Raw genomic sequence first — 24,024 nt, 5'->3', positions numbered from 1 at the left:
ATGGTTGTGTGTTGTGTAATCTGACTCGGGCAATGTTTGTGTGGGTTATTGTTAGCCATGTGGCGGTTGGTTGCCGAGCTTGTGGTGTGGTGTGGTCAGACAGGGCAGGTGTAAAACTATCCCATCCCCATGAGGGAACAGACGCCTCATTGGCTTTTCGGGTTAAGGTAGATCCTTGACAACAAGGCCAGGCTGATGAAATTTTAAACAGGTCTTAAAACCCTGTAATAGACCCTGTGTTAGGTGTTTATTCTGCATCATGTTTCTGGTGGATGAAGTTGTCTTTTTGTGTCTGGGTGCACCATTTTAACATTGAAGCTAAGAGAAATTAGTTTAAATTACAGAGAATTTAATTGGTTCAAATGTCCAGCTACACACTGAACTGTTTTCCTCTGAGTGAGCCATAATAGCCAAGTGTCACATAACCAGGTGTATATTTTAAACCCTTGTGGATAAAGTTCACGTTTTTATTGTGTTTTTTTTTTTTTTTTTTTGCTATTTGGCGTTAAAGGAGAAGTTCACCAAAAAAAAAAAAAAAAAAAAAATATATATATATATATATATATATATATATATATATATATATATATATATATACATATACAGTGCTCCGCATAATTGAGTACAGCCCATTTTGAAAATGAATAAAGGCAATGTGTTTTGGTGCATTTAAACAAAACAGATTTATTAAACATATATATTTATTAGAGTAATATTTTAGTCACCGAACATATTTACAAATTGGAAGATAATACTATTAAATTCAAGCTAAATATTGCAAAAACAATTACAACCTACAACATTTCAAGTAAAATTTTCAATTTGTCTGCTTCCTGATTTTTTCCTCTTTGTTAAAATTGTTTTTTTAATATGTTTCTATAGCATATACATTTGGGTGTATCAGTTTTTGGATTGTTATCGTAAGTTATTTTGTTAGATAAGCTCCAGATTTGGCTTCAGTACTGACTGATCTAATGTATATGCACAAATATAATATTGTATAGCTTCCTAGTAAAATGATGGATTTAAAGGAGAGATTTGTGAGGGGTGCACTTATATATGCTGAGCACTGTAGTATAGGTAATATAACAGTAGTATATGTTATGAGACTTGCTGCTAACAAAGCATAGCTTTAACTCTGAATGCAGTGGACCATACAGTCTATCTTTTATGCTTTTTAAAGCATGCAGTGAAGCTCACTGTAGTGGTACAAATACACCTGTAAACTGGGTTAAAGGTCAAATAACAACAATCAAACACACCTGCTTCCATGTGACACACTGTGATAGATGTTTCTTTTATATTTAAGCTTTATGTAAAGCTTTAGTGCATTTTGTTGACCTTCAGGTTATATTGTGCTTAATGAGAGGTCCTTGAGTTTAATTTCTGTGTCATGTTCTTCGGTTTTCCAAAGCTACTAGTTTGTTTTCTTCCAATCAACAGCTCTGCTTCAATGCTATGGCAACAATGTAGTTAGCTGATTGGTTTTTGTATGGCAACAGCGGGAAGGTTGGAGATCTGTTGGCTCCACAAGGTCAATTTTTAACCAGGAACTACTTAATTCAGTTGATTAGGAGACTAATGAAAGGAGCCTAAAGTTGAACATCCGTCACTATAATCACTCTTATGTGATGATGTCATATGTGTGAGCTCGGCCATCTGGTGAACTAAAAACTATTAACTCCGATAAATGACTTTGATAGCCGAGGTCTACCATGAAGTAGTCAAAACTTCCACTGGTGCTTTCCAGATTGTGGTATGTCTATGGTACAGCTTGTTCTCCTTTTTAATCAGAGAAACGCAATTGATTTCACCATCAGTGATGAGTGTAATTCACCTTGTTCATTTCTGAAGAAGCCGGAAAGGAGGAGTGCATTTGAAAAATGATCTCTACTAAAACCTTAAAATACAACAGAGCTAACAATGTGCAAGCATTCCTGAATTGTTGTGTTCCTTCTTAATGACCGTATTTGTTATGGATGTTTTGGTAACCAAAAGAAACTCTTGCTTTTAGTTTGATTGATCCCATGTTTTCCATTCTGGAACTCAAGAAGAGAGACATTTCTGGTTAAAGAGCATGATTCATTCTAGCTTATTGTAGGGATCAATAAAGGTTGAAAAATAAAAGATTTTGAGTCATATCGATGTGTACATGAAGTGAAAGTTTGAGTGAGCACGTCAGTGTCACATGTACACTGGCACTAGGGCTAGTCTGTACAAAGTTCAGTTCCTGATTGAGCAAGAAACTGTGGCTCCAATGTGCCGAACATGTGATGTTTATTGTGAAGGGAGAGGAAGAGGGGAGGACGATTGCAAAGAATGGATGGCTAGGGGTCTCCCAACCTAGAGTGTTTGAACATGTGGTCTTAAGGGCTGTTAAAGAGAGCAAGGGAGAAACATACTGGGGGATTCTTAGAGAGTGGAGAAAGGTGGAAAATTAGTTGGCTGAAAGTTGCAGTCTTGCTCCTAAAAGGGTTTCTTTATAATTGGAGCTAGTTACAGTGGCCTGTGTGTCTACATATTTGAATGGCTAGCTTTGTAAGTATCCAGGTAGTGTAAATGTTTACACACAGTTTAACACGCTATCAATGTCTAGCATTTAAGTAGGTGATGTAATAAGGCTTGATTAAAAAAAATAAGAAAAAATAAGTTAGACATTAGCCATTTTTCTTGTGCCTTGAATTCATAGTTATCAGTCACAAACAGTGCAGGTCTAACCTGCTTGCCTGGATTGAATTCTGCTTTCAGTCCGCCAAGGACAAATATGTTTTGCAGAAAAGATCTGCTGTTCAGATTTAAAGAAGGGGCAGTGTGGTTCTCTAGAAACTGGGATATGATCCAGAGGACTCCAGGAACTTCTCGGACAGTTGTGCAATTACAAGTCCTAGAGTTTACATGTAATCTTATCTACAGATTTTACTCCACGTCCAGTTCTGCTGATCATAGCAAACCTTCAGACCCTTGTTGAGATATGGAAGTATATCTATCAGAAAGAGACTTTCACTTGAAATAATGCACTACTGCTCAATAGTTTGGGAACACTAAGGGCGTTTTCACGGCTGGCTTCTGTTTATGAACCTGGCGAGGTTTCCCTTCTCCCTTACCTCTGTTTTGTTTAGGCAATATGAACACGGCAGTCATGCTTGGATCAGCACCTAAACAGTCAATCTTAGAGTGCCCGAATGAAGTGCTCTTTGTCCACTTAAATCTTCGGGTGGTTGGGTTGAGGTGAGAAAGCGGCCAGCCTCAGTGGACCAACAATCTGAGTGGTATCACTCAGTGGAGTGGAGTTTGGAAGTTCTTATTCTTGTCTACATTAGTTACTTATCACAGTTGAAAATGAAGGAGAACCTTTTAATCTTAAAAAAAGCAGTGAAATTATCCTTCTCCCTGCATTTTAAAAATGCTGAAAATTGTATTGAAAAAAAGGGCTGTGCCTATAAACAATATCATATCGAATTGCAATAAAATTTATGGACGATGGACATTTTTACTCAATATTGATCATCAGAGCCAATAACACAGCTGAAATATGCAACATCAAGAATCTATAATTGTGTTCATATTAGAGGTTCACCGAATTTTTGGTCCTCAAAAATAATCGGCTGAAAATAGGTCACGCTGCATCACCCAGTATTGTTTAGCACACTCATTTCACTTTCCCACAATCAGCATCTGCCTTCAGTCATGGTTGAAATACGCTTTTAAAAGTGGAAGCATTAACAACTTCTGTTGAAATGTATATTGTTATCGATAATATAGATAATAACTATTGAGCTTGCATTTTTGCCATATAACCCAGCCCTAATTGAATGCACTCATACTTAAGAGAAAAGTGAGCAAAGTTCAATCTAGAGTGTGTATATTCTTGTTCTCTAGCATATAATAAACCATTGTAGCTGAAGTCACTGTAGTCTTCAGGACCAGACAAAACCACTGTTTGGAAGAAGGGTTCATGATGTACTCGCTCATTAATTACATTTTGTTACACACTGCAGCTTTAAATAACAGTCACGCATTATAAAATGTCCTGCTTCAGAGAGATATAGGCGTTGTAGCTAAACTCTTGTAGCCTTTTAACTGTACTAAACAAGACACGTGGCCCTCCTGCTGAGGTTATGCCTTTCCAGAGGCCAGCAACAGGATGTTCCCAGCATTCCAGGAATTGAAATACACAGAGTCATATCCCTACCAGTCTCATGCTACTGTGTCCAAGCTCCTGCTGCTGTTATTTGTCACATAACACATGCTTTTCTCTCTCTCTAAATGTCTCTTAAGGTCTTTCAGAGTCACCTTAGAGTGCTGTGCATGTGTGCTGCATTATTTTTATGTCTCCTATGATGAGGTGCCAGCATGCTTGGCAATAAGTATTTTGACGTTCCTCACACTGCAAGAGTCTGGTTTGAGCACAATGTACCATCATGACTGCTTAATGAGGTCATGTAATGATGGAACATACTTTCGCATGAACCCTCACACTGTGTCCTCACCAAGCCCGATGTGATAAAGTGCCAAGCTAATAATATCAGGTCTTGCATGAGGTTTTGTCCTAATCAGATGGAAATGTGACACCGAGACATTTCCATGGGCAATTGGTTTCTGTTTTCGTCATGCTGAGAAGTCCCGCTCAGACTAAAAGTTGCTGTATTGAACGTCAAATATGTTCTGTTTGGAAGTGATTTTATTTTTATAGTAGCATTTCACTTTCAGCAAGGACATTTTAATCAATATTTATTGTATACATATCATGTTGTGACTGATTAGAACGGTGTTATAATGAATCTATTACTTAAAAAATAAATACATCAACACAATACAGAAAAATGGTTGTTTAGGCCATTTCTTTGTTATTTATGACCATTCAAGCATTCAAGGGTGATCTGGCTTAAATGTGACTTCCAGACATGGACTGGAATACAATATGACTACACGTGAGGCCCTGTAGCTGACAGAACAGCCCGCTGGCCTCCTGCAGGGACCCCATGTGTCTGACTTAAAAATACATCTTGCATTCATTTGTATTGAGACACTTCAGGGTTTTTGGTTATTTTATTTTTATGCATGTTTACCAAGATTAGAACCAGCACCAGGGAGCTAAAGAAATTACTTTTGTTTGTTGTCAAAACTTGCATTGGAAACAAATGGGAAGCTGATTTCACATAGTGGAAACCTTTGGTACTGCAGCCAAACACATACCTTACTAAAAGCTTTACACAACAGTAAAATTTTCTGACTGTATGCACAGCAAGACAATCTACTGATTGAGTTTCAACACAAAAGATTCTTTAAAAAAAACTAGTAACAATACGTTTGCTTTATAAAATAAATCAGAAATCTGTTAGAAACTGTGATGTATTTAATTGAAATTATGATCCCTTTAATTTTTAATCTCTTAATTAAATATTAAATTTAATGTTAATTTTATATTAACAACCTTAGCTTGTCATAACAAGCCTTAAAATAATATGCATGTGTGACTAAACTGTTAGCTCGACTTTTCTGCTGAACTCTAAAACTTTGTTTACTTGCATTGAGTTACTGCAGTGCTTCCCACACATAGACTTTACTTGAGCGGGCCGCCCAGGTATATTAATGGCCGCCCAAGTATATTTATTAATCTGTGATTTAATCTTATGCGTTTTTGCCATATCTTTTTACTTTAAAGGTGCAGTATGCAAGTTTGACACCCAGTGGTTGAACTAGGTATTGCACTTCTGGATCAGAACAAATGCAAGCGCAGGTTGCCAGATTGTCCTAACAAACACCTCGAATTGATATATTAGAAATGGCTGTGGGTAAATGGTGTGTTTCAATCCGGCTCAAACCTTTGGAAAGCACTGTGCTGTACTGGAATTTCAGTCACTGATGCATCTTGACCATAAGTGTCACTTTATTTTCACCATATGTGGTCCCTTGTTTCTGAAAAAACATCTCTTAAACAAAGCTTTTAAGATGCTGGCAGCGTTATTAGGTAGCAGGTGGTGAGAGTATTACATCTGAGTCATGCTAAAGCCAGCAAATCACACAGACTGCATGTCATTTAAGTTCAGCCCAACATACTGAAGAGCACTATAGTACAATGTTGCCTTTTTTTCCCTCACCAGGCTTTGTAATAAACATGGTTGTTTTCTAAGATGTTGAGCTGGATCTTTTTCTGTATTTACTCTCCCAGACCCAAACAACTTGTCCCAGCTGTGTCTCCAACAAACAAACAAGCAGTTTATTTCCTCCTCCTCTCTGTCTGGCAGGAAAGTGATTATGATTCTAGATGATCTCTAGAGAGGGTCGTTTACATCCAGCCAATCAGTGCACATAGAGAGCATAACATTGGACATCTCGATTACTCTGGGTTGGGGACTGGGTGGTACAGTATAACCAGCATCTTGTATTGCAGCATAAGCCATTTTTATATCACAGAAACTGCAGCACAATATAGATTTTTATGAAGAAATAATAATAATAAGCCTGTGGTAATGCATGCTTTTGGACAGTCCAGTGAATTGAATGCTTGTTTGTCCGTTAGTGGACCAATTATTGGGATTTAAACGACTGCAAAAATATGCATAGTTTATTTGACTAAATTAATTGCAATTTATTATTATTAATAGTTATTATTTAAAAAAAAAAACAATCATTGTGTTATGGTAATATTCTATAAATTTCTCTATAAATCAAATGTAATATTAAAAGTAAAGTAAATAAAATTATAAAGTCACTCTATCACATTATATAGTTTATATATATATATATTAATTGAGAATATTTTATTATATAATCATGTGGTTTCATTGCAGATAGCCTAGTGGTCAATGCATCGACATATAGCACAACTGCACAGCATGTAGACCAAGTTTGACCTCACTGACTTTTCCTGAGAAATAAAATTAAAATAAAATACCCTGTGCATGCCATAACCATCTTTTTTTTGGATAGTCTAGTAAATGCATTGCTACTTATTACTATTATTTATTTATTTTAATCTCTTTTTATGCATTGATATTGTGGTAAACAAACACAGACAGGTAATTATTTTTTATTATTATTATTATTTTGGAAAGCTCATCAAAAAACCACATTCAAATTTGTGTTTGCGTTTCTCACGATGCCAAATTTGATCTGATCTATTTATCTGATTTCTGTATTTTATCTGGTGCTGTTTGCTTGCTTCTGGTTAAGGTGAAGAGTGAGAGACTGAAGAGGTTGTATGCATTTTCACACATGCCTTTCTGAGGTGTGCACATTGCTGTCTTCAAGACTTGTTTGGGATTGTTGTTCAGGGTGTGTTTTAAGTAGTTCATTATTTCACACCCTGTTCTCCCAAACATACCATTTATATTTACTACTTGAGAGATTTGTTCAGCAGTGTGAACAAGATTGTCTTGTTGGTTTCTTTATAGGTTTTATTAAAATATGAGGATGAGCTCTTTTTCTGATGTTAAAGAAATCTAATAGTTCTTTAATAATAAACTAAATGATTTTAGTTTAGAAGTTAATTGATTTCCTGAAAAGCTATTTTTTTACTATCTATTAAAATGTATGGTGATTTGCGTACTTCTCTAGCACAAAAATCTAAATATAGGATGAAGGCAGGTTAAATTATTAGTATTTGTTTTCTTTTTGCATTTTCTTTTTCATTATTCGGAAAATTCTGCAAAAGGCCAGAAAAGAAAAGGTGTGTAATAAAATCTTCTAGATTATGCATTTATAACAAATCCCTCTGTAAAATCTAAAGCTATTATAAATAATAACCATACAATTAAAAAAAATCCTGGTTGCCTTAAATTTTTAAGCTGAATCAAATTAACCTTATGAGTCCATTAAACTGTATATTATGTTAAACTGACTTAAAACAGCTTGTGTAACTTCTACAATTAAGTTAGAACATGATTAACTTGATTTAATAAGTTGCAATGAACTAAACACAGATGCTGTCATGGCTAATTGATCATATCATTTTAACAGTGCACCTGTCAACCCTCCTGTTTTTCCCAGGATTCTCCTGTGTTTTACAATTCTATCCTGCTATCATCCCGTAAGGTATTTCTCCCATATTTTTAATATTTCTATGAAGGGTGGCAATGAACATCAAAGAGCCGATCCTCTCTATACGCAACCTATACAGCCGAACCACCAGTGGGCGCCCCGTGCTCTTAAATGTGAATCTGTTCAGTGCTTTCCTTTTGTTTAGGCGTGAAAACACTTTGAAATAAATATAAAAACAGCGGGATTCCCTTTCTTTCCCCCTCTTATGCAACCCTCAAAACAGTCAGTTCATATAGCTGGGCATGACTGTCAGATGCGCTCCATATTGATAGGTAGACGCTGTTTCCCCTTATTTTCACATCCCCATGTTGACAGGTATGATAAGTACACAATTGTGTTAAGATTAGAGTATCTAAGTGCTGCATTTAGAAAAATTTTCTTTAAAAACACATTTATATTGGAAATCTGGAGATACAAATTGATAAATCATAGCAAAACAAACACTCCAAAGTGCATTGTGGATATTTCCTTTACATTAGACTGAAAAAACACTATAAAAAGCCCCAAAATATCGAATAGAGGCCTGCTTGAAACTGTTTTTGCCTGCAGTGCCTCCTTAAATACAGGAACACTTGCTGTCTGATTGTATAAACATACAGAAGTGATGTATTTGTCACAGCTATGAGCAGCACTCTTAAAAATGTTTATTTTAAAGCATTAAGAAGCATCCGTGACAGACAGCAGACATTTAATACACACACACACACACACACACTTGTAATGAGAGGCAGCTGAATACGGTCACTCTTGGAGAGGATGGTGTTTCTGGCAGGCATCAGAAGTAGGTTATTCATGCATTATAGATCCAGTTCTGGTTCTGCCCGACTCCTCTTGTTGACAAGAAACACACACGGTTAGCTGCTCTGCCTTTTAACCGTGACCTCTCTGCTCACCGCTTTACATGCCCATGGAAGTGTCCCAGATTTGGCTTGTTAGATGGATCGTTTGTCAGGTGAAAATGTATGTAGGACTCTTGGGATTTTTCTGTTTTACTGTCGTGCACAATGCCTGGTGCATTTTATTCAATGTCCATGATAAACTATTGACACTTCAAATAGAGTTGAGGTTTATTTGTACTGTGCTTTTTACAATTATTAATGTTGCAAAGCAGCTTTACAAAAGGTGCACATTATTACATTACAGTCAAATACAAGTTATTATGTACAGACATAGTTAACCTGCAATCTTATTGCATATTCTATAACTTATAGCATGAATTCTATTGGTCCAACTACCTAGTTAGGGGAGAGGTAGTTCCCAGCATGCTTTGCGTGGGATTGAATTAAGAGAAGGAAATGTTGACAATAAAAGTAATCTTAGGTGTTTTAAAGTTATTAGAAAGACTTGTTAGAGTTTAATCTTCACTTTAGTTTGAAGATTTACAAGATTTTCATGTAATGCTTTGAGTTTTGAGGTTACCACCTTGCAGAAGCACCCATGCTTTGTGTGTTGGCAGCTTAATTAGTAAAAATGCAGTCTGTTGCTTTACTCGGTGAGCAATCACTGTCCTAAAATGAGTTCTGAGATCAGTCTCAAGCAATGTAACTCATGAAATATGCTTAAAATTATGTCTCATAAAGTTCATTTAGGATAGCTTCAGATAAAACTAACAGACTTTGAAATGTACGACACTTATTAGACATGCATGATATTATCAGACCTTTGAGTTTAAGTTTAATAAAAATACAAATGTATTGAAAGCTTTATATGATAAAATCATGTTGGACCAACTCAATTGCATTTAATTGTGTAAATTGCTTTTTTTAGTTGGTGCTAAACAAGTTTATTGGATGGAAATGAGTTATTATTTTGGATGTAGGAGCAGCTTTCTGTTTCCAGTTTAATCATATTAACCTACATGCTAGTAGACTGACAAACTGAACTATATTTTGTTCTGTACGGTTTTTAGCCATCTCAGAATCAGTAATGCCTAGAACTGCAATAAGGGGGTCTGGATCTATCATCGTAAGACAGTAATTCTGTTTATAATTTTTGTAAATGTATCAATAATCATGCTAATATATTTAATAATGTAAAAGTAAAAATGAATAGCAGCTTTTCTGTGAGCTTTTATTGTGTTTACACTGATGTTCTATATATTTTAAGTCTCACTTTGCAGGAATACTATATGAGAATCCTGTGTGCTGGAATGCCTTGTTTGATGCAAAACTCTGCTAATCTGCTGACGCTCAATATCCAACTCAAGGCTGAATAAGTTCAGAAAGCATTGAAGTGTGTCTATTTATGGAGTTCCCTTAAAGCGCTGCTGGCCTACAGCAAAAAGGAGGTACAAGGACACAAAGTGCTTGTTTTTTCCTAATGTTATTGACTGACTGAGTCTAATTATAGACTGAATCATGCCTCAGATGCATTCACTATTAAATCTGGTCTACTGTAATCTGTGTGTGGTTACACTCATGCCAAAAAGCGTTCTGCAGCAGAACCTCTACTGGCCGGTCAGTGGAAGTGACTCTGACGCAGGGCCTTCAAGGTCATCTCTATCCCAGCCTGTGCTCCAGTCATACCTTATTCTGTTGAGGACGCCCTCCAGCTGTGTGTGTGCATGTGTGTGTCTGTGTATGTGTGTGTGTGTGTGCCTGAGGATAGAGGAGCAGGCTGTTCCCAAAGCTGCTAGGGAATTAGGACCACAGTAATGCCACGTCAACGCCGATTACCAAGATGCTAATTGTCCCACTGGCCAAATCTGATCTGCTTAAGAGAGGCTTGTTAACCTGTGCTACTGAACAACACTTCACACTTTCACTCTCTGCAAGCCTTTCTTCTAGAGCTGCACAATATATTCACCATGTGCAAATAGTCACATTGCAGAATGTCAGGCAATTTTCAATTAATTTAAACCATTTGGACACAAGAAATTTCCCACTTTAACAAAGATTAATAATTATGTTTAATTATTTATGCAATAAATGATATACCGTGTTATTTTACCGGTATTGAGTTTCTGTACCTCAATGTTGCTGGACTCTACTGAAAACCATAAAGCTCACTTCATTTCATATTTATCTTTGTTCCATTGTATTAATTTCTGCTTTAATTAATTAATATATTAGTATAATTTTGTACATTTTTATTCAGATGCACTCCCCAATATCATCCCAATCAATGTAAATGATCAATTCTTTCCATATAGTCATCTTGTCTACATATTCATATATAAAAATATATATTACCCTACTTCTGTCTGCACAACTATAACACAAATCTGTCACTTTAATTCAAGGTACAATTTACACTAATAAACCATTAGCTAACACTAATTAGCTGCTTATTGATAAATAGTAAGATAGGAGTTGGGTTTAGGTATTGGGTATGATGTAGAATAAGATCACTTATGGACCCTTTTCACAAGCCTGTTATAATGATGCATTTAATGGTCATCAGCATCTAAAATATGTATGTATGTATGTATGTATGTATGTATGTATGTATGTATGTATATCATCTTTACGTCAAATTACAAAAAAACGAATTGCCACTTGTGCAAGGCATTTCTAATGCAGTATTTATGGGACAGGACAGTAAATTTGATGTTATTATTTCCTCTGGCTGCCGTTATCAGTCTCACTTTTTTTTTTCCTTTTTCTGAAAGTCTCAATAACACCATTGAGGAGTTTTTCTTCTATTATTTCAGCAAACAGGACTGTACAAATAATTGTTTGTTGTACTCTTACATTCACACACTTACATTAGTTTAGTGGCTATTTCGTACGAAATTGTACGACTTTAAAAAGGAGGCGTGGCACCTAACCCCACCCCTAAACCCAACCGTCATTGGGGAAGAGCAAATCCTACTAAATTGTACAAATTAGATCGTACGAATTCATATGAATTAGCCACTAAATCAAAAAGTTATGAATTGCCGTGAGATTGTGTTGTGATTTCCGCTACTGAGAAACCCAGAAATGTGAACGTACTAAAACCGGTAATAAGCCAGTAGTTAATGGTGAGAATTGGTGCTTAATGAAAAGCGTTCAGCTTTTTTCTATATTCTGTGTTGCAGGGGGTTAAATAGAGAGTGTGGTAGAGCTGAGGTCGACAGATTTGTCTGTCTCTAAACGTATTTATTGTTTTTGTGCAGGCAATATGTATTGCTTATTGCATTCACATTGCTTGCATTTATTTTGAGTCATTAAAATAACGTGAAAGAGACTGATGGGTGGTTTTGTGTGGCACAAAGAGCAAAAGCATCGGACAGAAAGACATTCACTTCAATTTAGTGTCTTATGCTCAAATACACACGTGTGTGTTGAAATACTGCACAATATATTGTTTCAGCATCAGTATCGCAATGCTGCTCCTGTGATGTGACTATTGCAGATTCACAATGTCAAGTTGGGATTCTGGTTGATCAGCAACACAGTTCAGAAAATGCCATTTGAGAGGTTATTTAAAAAGTTTAACCCTGAAATAGAGGGAAAGATTTTCATTTGGTTACTCTTAAGACTTGTGTAAGATTTAAGCAAACTTAAACCAAGAGGTTATGAACCAAAATGAGAATGAAGACTATACACTATACGGTGTTATTTTATATATTATTGTAGAATTTCTGTACCTTTACTGTTAGATTCCACAGAAAACTATCCAGTTCATTTGTATCTGTTCAGTTGTTTTGTATGCAGATATTCCCTTACGAAATAATCCCAATCAATGTAAAATGATGAATTAATTCAAAATAGAGTTCCAAGTCATCTTTTGAAATTATATTCATGTCACAATATATACCGCAGACAAACTAAATATGGCAATGTCAATGTTTGTCCAATCTCAAGCAGCTCTAGTTGAAATGCTGATGTCATGTAACAGTCTGTCAAGTGAAGGCAATAGAGGCCTAAAAATGAATACTAAAACAAAAGAAGATTTAACTTTAGCTGAATATATTTCATAACTTTAATATTAATGTAGAAACTAACTATATATGTTTGTGTTTGTATAAAATGAAGGGCCCTTTGTCTTAATGTCTTGTGATGGCTATTCAATCCGTCTAAAATAGAGACGTGGCTTCTGTTTGAATGAAATGCACATGAATAAAAGTGTTTACTAATCATTTTTAGAAATATCAGTAGGATTTCTATTAGATCCATATTCTCTCAATGGAATCAAGAGCTTGTGATTCTGAATTAAATCAAAAACGGGGCATCTGAATCAATACTCATCCCTAATCTGCAGTTTGGGATGCTGTGTTTTGTGCTTTATGTAATGGATGAAGCTTTGTGTTTCAGAGTGTGTGTGTGTGTGTGTGTGTGTGACTGTGTGTGTGTGTGTGTGTGTGTGTGTGTTTATTGTGATACTGTTAATAGTTTGTATTAGTGATGTTTGCGCGCGCACCCTAGTGTGATGAACATTGTACGTTTGATAGATGAGCATGTATAAGCCTCTTGGGGCCGATCTTTAACACTGATTGTTGGTATAAGCTCACGCTGTGCACAGAGAGATAAATTGGAGCGAGTCAGCAGGGCTTTGCTTCTAACACACAAAGCGCTGAGAACATGCCATAAGCAAGGTCATGCCAATCAATGCAGTATTAATTAAATGGAGAGGGTGCGTGTATTACAGAGAGTACTTAAATGACCTTTTATATACATGTAGGCTCTTGTGTGATGACTGGGTGTTTGGGTTATTAGGATGATTGACTAGTTGTCCAACTGACTGCTGACTTCGAGATGAGTAGTGAGTTGATCTAGATCAGAGATGCCCAATGTGATTTGGCCCACCATCCCATTTAAAAAGAGAGGTAAGGTGGTAGTTAGGGTGAGCGTCTTTGACAGAAATGGTTATTTTGATTTTAACGTAACCTTTTATTTCTTTGTTTTATTGCTGAGTTACAAAAAGCCAACAGAAATTAAAGGGTTCAATTAAATGTTGTAAATGAATCAGTCACTTGACAAAGTAATGCACAAGACATCAGCGAGCAAATCAAGGCAAAGGCAGGAGCAGGTCGACTAGTGTTTTCAGCATTGAACATCATTGTGTTATAAATGGGATTCTTTGTTTTACTGTAATAAGTTCATGGATGTTTCCCAGAGATGGGTTGCAGCTGGAAGGGCATCCGCTGCGTAAAACATATGCTGGTTAAGTTGGCGGTTCATTCCGCTGTGTTGACCCCGGATTAATAAAGGGACTAAGCCGAAAATGAATGAATGAATGTAATAAGTTCATTATAAATGTAAAACAATTATACAGCATAAGTTAATATGATTTAAAGCAAAGGTTTGTAGATATTTTACAAATATTTGTGAATAAATTAGGAAGTTACTCATTGTAAATTTGCTGTGATATCCAGTTTTGTATATATTCGCCCCACATCCCTCAATCAGGTTTGGGTTTTGGCCCTGTAGGGGACTGGAAAAGGTTTGGCCACCTCTGATCTAGAAATTTCTAAGATGCATGTTCAGAGAGAATATTTAAATGTGCTAAAATTGTCCCACATTTACCTTATCAGCAACTGTGTAATGGGCCTAAAGCTGTAATATGTAATAGTTTGCGTATTGCAGGGATCCATTTGTATATGTTCTGTTGTTTTTCATAGACATAATAGATAATCATTAAATAATACATGTGTTAGTGTGTGTGTGTGTGTAAGATCTAAATATATTTCTTTAAAGTATTTATTTCATAATAATTAAACAAAAGTGCATTATAAATGAATGATTGCTGATTATTAGCAAGGGTGTATGTGTTTTAAAATGCCATATCAATACAAGTTGATGGTTGAATGAACGGCTAGATATAATAAAGGGTGTATCTTATTTTATTAACTTTATTTCTCAAATAGACACATGTATGGGCAAATGAGTGTAGCTATTTATTAAGGCTGCGCAATATATCATTTCAGCATGGATACAATGTGACCATTCTCAATAGGCACATCACTGGATGTGCAATGTTGATTTGTGTATCATAATTGATGGTTTGCATGTGTTTTTGATGTCTGTGATTTATATAATGATTTTTAAAGCATTCAGGTATAAGAACTTGCACCATTTGAGAGCTTAACTATGGTTAATTTTATTAAAATATTTCTATCATTCAGTTATCATCCCAATTGATCTAACATAAATTCTTTCCAAATAGAGGTATTAACCATGTGGTGAAATTAAATTAATATTGCAGCGTATATATCGCAAAAAAAAAGCAACGTTAAACTTGTGTAATATCGTGCAGCCCTAATATTTTTAATAACAGATATTATGAAAAGGTCATTGTTGATCTCTGCTTGCTATGAAAAATACCAACAATGCATTTTGGTCAAATGCTGAAACTCGTTTATGCTGTCTTTGTGTTTTCAGTGTCTCCATGCGAGGAGAGTGATGCATGAAAAAGAGGAAACGACAGTCAGAGAAGAGGAGGACGAAGAAGAGGAGGAGGAAGAAGAAGAGGACAAGAGCTCAGATGAAGGCCTTCTGCTTCAGGCTCACCATGCCATGGAGAGAATGGAGGAGTTTGTGCACAAGGTCAGACTCTCATAGACACTCACACACAGCTGAGACTCAGCTCACAGTCCGTAAACACAGATGTGTATTATTATTGAGTTTATATGTTAGGGTCACACACTGAGATTTAAACTGATGACATCAGCACACCTGACCTGACACTCACAGCTGCCTTAACACCAACACACCGAAAACAGCCCTGCCAAAACACACAGCCGTCTCCCATCTCTCCAGCGAGCTCTCGTCTCAAGCTTGCATTGAGAGTGTGCCATATGCAGAGGAAGAGGAACTGAAAGCAGTGCTTTGTGCATGTGCTGCAGTACTCTGCTCTGTAAACCAGTTCAACTTTTACTTTGCTTTCCGAGCCACTTCTGCTGCAATGGCTCTTTTTTTCCTCTCTCCCTCTGGGGAAGAAGCCAAAGCTGTGTGTGTCAGAGAGCAAAGACACACAGCGCAGGATCCAATCAGTGCCATTCACTATCAGCACACAGACTTTAAAAACACCAACATCTCCACAGGTCAACACGAGTATGTTGTGGAGTTGAGGCAGTCACCCTGACCTACTCTCGGTGTGCTGTTTTTGGTTTATAAAAAATAGTGCTGGCTGATATTTTAATATTTTAAAAGATTTTAATGAATTTGAATGTAATATTTACCATTATAATAGGTTTTTAATTAAGGGAATCATGGTTTTGATTTAAAGAACACATCACAAACACTAGAAAATACTCTGAGGATATACAGGTGAAATGTGGATACACAATTAAACTTAAGTGTTAAATAAAATCATTTAATACTTCATGCAAGTCTTGATTGATTGAAATTTAGATTTAAATCATGATTTAATCATTAAAATGAGACTCAAATCAAACTTCCTAATTGAAGTGCTGTGTTTAACATGAAGCTTCATGTATGAGAAGCTGCAAAAGATGCGAGACACAAACACAGTGGTCAGAACGTCCATCAAGCACATGTTAATAGCATAAACAATGGACACGTAGCACAGTGAAATGCAGGAATATATTGCTACTGTATGTTTATGTTTGCGTAGGGGTGACTGGCTATAAGACAAAGAAAAACTACATTTAAAACTGTATTGCGTTATATTTTACTGCGTCTTTGACCCATACAGTATTGATAATACTATGTGCTAAAACTGAAATGGAGCTTTATCTTTAATCAGGTGGTTAATGTCACAAACATCACATAGTTACAATTTTAAGTCTAATTTGGGAGGGACAAAATCATCATCTTATCATTACCATTATCATATATCGTATATTAAATACCCGCTATCAAGAGGATTTTTTTTCTCATAATGCCAAGCCCTACATGAGCTAATAACCTCATCAGATAAGCTGTGTTTATAGCTGTCGTTTCTGCATGTTCTGTACTTGCTGTGGTCACGCCTGACAGGACTGCTTTACATGCACCTGAACTCGAGCACATGTTCTGAGCTGGATAGCCTAGTTTTTTATTAAAACCATGATAGGAAAAAAACTAGATGAAGTTTATATCATGGAAAACAATGATATACAGTCAAAACATCTCAGCTTTAGACATAATAATGGTGCAATTAATGTATTTTGGAAAAAAGCATTAATAAACCCTGAGGAAACAGCAGGAGTTTTGATGCCACAGCAAAACAAAAAGCAAGTCTTTCGTGCTCTATACAAAATAAAATGAAATATATTGATTGAAGAAATGTCAACAAACCACAGCATAGTCATAACATGAAAATAGTTATTGCACCAAAACCAGGCCGATATCGGTGTTTCATCCACTAATCACCATTATGTTTCACCATTATGTTTGTGCCTTTTCCCCTGTCTTGCACATTTTGATCCACAAAACAAGATGTGAATGGTCTCTAAGGGCTCAATGCAGATCAACTTGTTTCCTTTAGGTGTGCTCTTGCATTACTTTGGTAGTAACTTCACAGAGTCCCTGTCATATGTTTAGATAAATAGTTATAAACGTCAGTAGACCTGTCACGATTATCAATATATCGACTTCTCACATGGACATGACCTCAATCATTTTTGGCGATGCAATGTATATCGCACACACATAACCAATATAAGCAACATTTCAACTGATTATGCAACATCTCTATTAGTGGTGTCGGTGTCTGTATAGTTAAAGACACTAGTTTTTACTGTAGTATATTTTCATGTGGGTGACTGACAACTAAACATAGATCTGCTAGCAGATATTGCAGCCTCTGTTACTCTTTACCTTGCACTTTTATTATTATTTAATTAGGATATGTGTTTTCACAATCTGATTCCAATGCCTGATTATTAAACTGTTAAAACGACTATCTATGAAATATTGTTAAGACAGACCTATGTCAGCTCACTCTGCTGGATTCACAAACTGTTGCTCCAGTAGATGACCTGTTAACATTCTTCTGTATATAGTATGTATTGAGCCACTGGATTTATTTCTGGCTCTCTGCATGTGCAGTTTTTGCTCATGCTTTAAGTCATAATTACTATAATGCTTATCTGTTGCTCTCACGTACACCATGTAATTACTTTCTGGAGTTAAATGAGAGGGCTTTTCTCATGCCAGCCAGTAATACTGACCTGAGCTTGCCGTAATGACACGTCTAAAAGTGGTCCGATATGTCGTCTTTTGGAAACTGCAGGGTTGTTTCTGAGGTCTTGCACTAATGCTTTTAATTTTCTGTCTTAGATGTGGGAAGGCAGATGGCGAGTCATTCCTCATGACGTTCTCCCTGATTGGCTGAAGGATAATGACTTCCTGTTGCACGGGCACCGGCCGCCCATGCCCTCCTTTAGAGCATGCTTCAAAAGCATCTTCAGAATCCATACAGAAACGGGCAACATCTGGACACATCTGCTGGGTACGGTAAACACACCTGTAGACATCAACAAAACAAACACACACGTGTATATATATATATATATATATATATATATATATATATATATATATATATATATATATATATATATATATATATATATATATATATATAAAAATCTATAAATACAGCTATGGGAATTATTAAGAGAATTTCTCGGTTTCTTTCAAGTGAATGTATTTATTTGGTATGAGTTTGAGTAAAATGTGAATGTTTGTTTTATTTTATAAAGGTCTTGTACCAGTCTTTCTAAATGTGCTCATTTAGACCAGTGGTTCCCAACCTTTTTTTTTGCCTGAGACCCCCTTTTCCCCCTGAAAATATTGTAAGACCCCCCTCCACATTTAAGAATATTATTGCTCATATGAGTTTGCAGTAAGGATGACAGAAAATATTGTTTTCAAACAAACGGTGTTTTCTTTTAGATGTGTTTATGCACCAATAATAGCCTAATGTAAAATAGAAAAGCAAAACATCCATCAGTAGGCCATTTGTAACTGAAAAGCCTTTGTCCTTTAAATTGGCCCTATATGAAATTAAATAACAAAAATATCAGTATTCACACTGGTGTATGAGGGGGAAGAATATAGGCTATTACAGTTTAGTACTTCATGTTATTTGGTATGCTTTATCAATCAGTGTGAGGATTGCCGCTGGCAGTACTGTTGCTCATGCATTCATTAGTAAGAACTTTGGCACAGATAATGCACTGTGTACTAATACTAATTCCAGTATTGTTAGCGCTGCGACCTGAAATGTTTGGAGCTTCTTTACCTGGGTCCAGTATGCTTGGGTCATTATTATTAGCTGCTGAATGTGAATCAGTGAGACTGTCTTTTTTGTGGAGGACGAATTACAAATTTGTCAATTTGTTGGTAAGCCAGGGGATATAACGAACCAAGTCAACATGAGCGTTCCCGTAACTGTCCACTGCTAAAAAAAATTAAAATATGATGCGACTCTCCCTGTTGGGAACCGCTGATTTAGAGCATGTTTTACCCAGAAAAATGGCAATTAGTCAGAATTACTAGTGAAAGTCGAGGTTAGTCTACCTAATATTGATTTCTTAACTCTGATTAATGTCAATTTGTTATTCTGTTGTCTTAAACTGAAAGAAAAAAAAACACTTTGTCCTTTTTATGCAAACAAAAAATCCTTTAAATGACAAAACATTTTAAAGTCAATCCGGAGAAACTATCCAAGAGACCCCTTATTGTTTCCAATAGCTGTAAACCGACTTAAAATAAGCAACATTGCATTAAAATTAGTTTGGAATAAAAGCAGAACAGTGATTCAGACTGTGCTGTGTCGCCACCTTGTGGAGAAAAGGGAACATGCAGTAAAATACACAGCGCAATGTACTATAAGGGTGGAAGGTCAAGCCAAACACAATAGACTTCATCTCCTGATGATAGTATTGATCGTGAGGTGAGACTGTAATGTGCAGGTATTGATCTTCTGCACCTTTGGACTGGTGGTATGTCTGAACAATAACAGATGTTTGATGTCTGTCTAATAATAAACTCAAAGCCTTCTAAAGTGCGATGAGTTCAACTTTGTCACTCTTTGTACTTTAATGCATGTATTGATTTGTAGCTATTGACCTGTAGATATAAGCTGGCTTTGTATAAACATGTCTTAAATTACCAAATGAGCATCTACACTTATTATGTTGTACATTTGTATATGCATACATGAACGCGGTGTTTCTCTTGTCAACAGGCTGCCTGTTCTTTCTCTGTCTGGGCATCGTGTACATGTTCAGACCCAATATGTCGTTTGTGGCGCCATTCCAGGAGAAGATCGTCATCGGCATGTTCTTTCTAGGAGCCATTCTCTGCCTGTCCTTCTCCTGGCTCTTTCACACAGTCTACTGCCACTCAGAAGGGGTGTCCAGAGTCTTCTCAAAGTACGCACTCTAGACGTATTAATGAATTATGCGGGAAACTTACAAACAAGAGCTTTTAGATGAATTATCTGAGGCAGTTTCATCATTTCATGCTGTATTAAACTTAATATATAGGGTTCCCACAGGAATTGAACCCATTGAAAAGACATTGAAAGTCAGGTGCTGTTTTAAATGTAACTTTCCATTTATCAACATGTCATTTATTTCTATTACATGTTTTTATCGCTTTATTATTATTTATTTGAAGTGAAGCCTATATTAGATTACATAATTGGTCGCTGACAAAATTACAAATCTATCTAATTGTGTTTTGACATGTTTGCTTTTGCAGAGTGGAGTTTAGACACTTATTTAGAGTCTTCGATTTATTTTTTATAAATTAATCATCATTTAATTTATTAGTCAGTGTTGTGTGAATGATATCGGCTAATTCAGGGTATCTGTGGGGTCCTAAAATGTCTTAAATCTCAAAAGCTACATTTTAGGCCTTAAAAACTCTTAAATCTTCTGAAATGTTGTGTTGTAGGTCTTAAATCTTATTTTTAACAGGTCTTTTCCTCTGTTCATGTATAGCGACCCATTCTGGCCATTAACACTCATACAATCACCAACAATCCCAATCTCAATTAAACTTTTAACTTAAACTAGCATTTAATTTCCTTACAGTAACATTTGCTTATGTTCTCCATTTATTAACTGCTGAGGATACTGACCTGACCTGTGTGTTTTTATTATTATTGTATTATTAAATGTGTTAAATTATAATAATGTTTAGACGGGGCAAGTGAAAATCTTTTCCAACTGGGAAATTCGAGAAAATCCTAAGCTTTTAGCCCTCGATAAGTCTAAAATTGCATTCATAATGGTCTTAAAAATGTATTTAAAAAGTCTTAATTACATTTTTACGAGGTCTTAAATTTTGTTCAAGCGTTGTCCAAAGTGTTTGACTCCAAAAAAGCATAAATATATTTATTTTCCTCCTAATATTAACCACGGCGTGCTCAATCCATGCGATTGGTTCAGGCCGAGGTGCGTCCAGCCAAGCTTCTCTGTCCGGGTGATGTCACTTAATTTGCAACAAACGCGGGAAGGTGATGTGACTTTTGGAAAGTTTGCATACTCCTGGTTGGAGAAAGACGAGTTTAAACAAATGCCTGTCGCTGAAAACAACCGCGTAATTTATTATTTCAAGCTTTGTTTCTGCCGAGCTTATCTGAGTTCTGTTACAGGGTTGTGCTTCATTAATTTAGTTAACTACAACTGTTTATTAAGTTAAAGGTTTGATACTGATTAGAACTTGAAGTGGCGATGAGGTCTTAAAATATTCTGAGAAGGTCTTTAAAAGTGTTGAAAAGGTATTGAAATTACCTTTAGGATTCCTGCATATACCCTGAAAAAAGGAGACAAAAAGAAGCTCAGGTTATCTATAAAACAGGACTACCCCAAATAAAACAGGTCTGAAAAGGGCTAAAACATGACTTATTTTTCAGATAATACTGCAGTTACAATAATTATCGTTAGTTTAATTCTATATTGTGTCTATGCACATGTGTGTTCATGACTGAATCTCTTATTCTTCTCTCTCATTCTCTCCTATCCCAGGTTAGACTATTCAGGCATTGCGTTCCTGATCATGGGCAGTTTTGTACCGTGGCTGTATTACTCCTTCTACTGCTCTCCTCAGCCCTGCTTTATATACCTGATAGTGGTGTGTATCCTGGGTGTCGCCGCCATCACAGTATCTCAGTGCGATTTCTTCGCAACACCACAGTATCGCGGAGTCAGAGCTGGTAAGACACACAGTTTCACACTGTTGTTTGGGGGAAAATGAGATTGACATCCAAGAATGGGCTATTAGTGGGCTTGGTGGCCATTCTTTTAAAGGCACAGGTCACCCCAAAGATATTTTGGATAATGTAGAAACCATTGGCATTGGTATTTTTCTTTCCATACTGTGGTTGTCCACTAATCTGGTTTCATCAAGTAGGACATGTTCCTGAATTAACATCTATATTGATCCTGGAACAAGATTCTAATCAGCCAATCAGAATTAAGGGATATGTTTACAGTTTTTGGGAATAATTTACAGTTATGGTTGGGTTTAGGGGTAGGGAACAGGTATGGATTACATTTTTGAACTTTCCAGGATCAGCATAGATGTTAATCCAAGATCGCATCGTACTTGTCAATGGCTACTAGTTTCCAGTATTCCTCAATGTATTTAAACAAATACAGTTGAGGGTGATGTATTTACCATTATATTAATAATAATATTGCTGTTTTGTACTTTAAGATCTAGAAATGTCTAATATTGCAATTTCATGTCTTGTGTGTGTGTGTGTTAGGTGTGTTTGTGGGTTTGGGGCTCAGTGGAGTGGTTCCCACGCTGCACTTTATGATCGCTGAGGGCTTCCTGAAGGCCACCACCATGGGTCAGATGGGCTGGCTGTTCCTTATGGCTGTCTTGTACATCACTGGAGCCTGCCTATATGCCGCTCGCATACCTGAGAGATTCTTCCCCGGCAAGTGTGATATCTGGGTGAGTTTATATCCTGAAAATCACAGAGAAACACATCTCGTTGCATTTCACTGGGTGTTTTCACAGGTTTTATTAAGTTGATAAATCAAATTAAGGCCAATTAAAAAGTATTTTAAAATGCCTTATGTTCGAGGTGTTATATTTTTATGTAATCCTTTAATAAATCTGGCCAAAGAGGTTGTATGTTAAAGGATAGTTCACCCTAAAATGAAAATGTACTCCCTATTTCCTTGTCCTCAAGTGGTTAATGAGTTTCTTTATTCTGTTGAAGATATTTTAAGAAAAGCTGAACTCTTCCATGGTAGGAAAAAAACAAATACCATGGAAGTCAGTGGTTACAGCTTTTCAGCATTCTTCCAATTATCTTCCTTTGTGTTTAACAAAATAAAGAAACTCCAAACAGGTTTGGATCAAGTGAAGGGTCAAGGAAATGAAGTAATTTTTTGGCTGAAGTATCGCTTAAAACAACATCACTGACTAATGGAGGATTTCTTTACATCTTTGGTTTTGAGTACAAGTCGGAATCATGCCTATTTAAACTAAATAAAACCAAGTAAATAACTGAATTGCTGTAAGTTAATTAATGAATGTGTTGTTGTTTTAAATAATTAGTTTATTAACCTCATAGAGCAATTTCAAAACTGCTAAGGCTGAGCGAAGTGCTGTTGGGAGTCTGTTTCATTAGTTCTTTTAGTTTCAGTTTCCTCTTTCACATGGCCTTGCATAGTATTATTCTCTCAAATAATTCTCTTGAGCTTCATTCCTGCTCTTCTGATTTATGCTTCATTGATAAGGAGTTATCACAAAGACTGTTGTGCTGTCTTACTTCCAATCAATATATAGGAAATGCAAGTTAAAATGCCACCTTAAAGTAAAACTTAAAATGAATCATCATTTAATTTATTAGTCAATGTTGTGTCAATGTTATAAGCTAATTGAAAAGATTACCATGTAGGGCTGCGCTGATAAACTTTATATCGAATCACGATAAAATTCATGTCAATAACAATGATAAGCTCTGAACTTTATTACTCCATACTGATCTAAGAGCCAATCACATAGCAGAAATGTGAAACAATGGGAATCTAAAAGTGTGTTGATATTAAAGATGCACCAATTTTTCAGAAGATATCGAACGAAAATATGTTATGGCATTTAATAGACCCTCTAATTTTTGTGGCTTCAGTCA

At 36.0% G+C, this 24,024-nt stretch overlaps 1 protein-coding gene across 1 annotated transcript in view; it reads left to right on the top strand.

Annotated features, from left to right (window-relative positions):
• Window positions 1–24,024, top strand: part of adipor2 (adiponectin receptor 2) — a 38,115-nt gene that overhangs the window by 12,598 nt on the left and 1,493 nt on the right. The window contains exons 3-7 of the mRNA XM_056456002.1: window positions 15,351–15,515; window positions 18,195–18,366; window positions 20,110–20,296; window positions 21,899–22,086; window positions 22,642–22,835. Coding sequence (XP_056311977.1) covers window positions 15,351–15,515; window positions 18,195–18,366; window positions 20,110–20,296; window positions 21,899–22,086; window positions 22,642–22,835 — 906 coding nt within the window. The remainder of the gene's footprint in view (window positions 1–15,350; window positions 15,516–18,194; window positions 18,367–20,109; window positions 20,297–21,898; window positions 22,087–22,641; window positions 22,836–24,024) is intronic.

The sequence above is a fragment of the Danio aesculapii genome, chromosome 4 (assembly GCF_903798145.1).
Source record: "Danio aesculapii chromosome 4, fDanAes4.1, whole genome shotgun sequence".
Lineage (NCBI taxonomy): Eukaryota > Metazoa > Chordata > Actinopteri > Cypriniformes > Danionidae > Danio > Danio aesculapii.
This window is presented reverse-complemented; position numbering and strand designations above follow the sequence as displayed.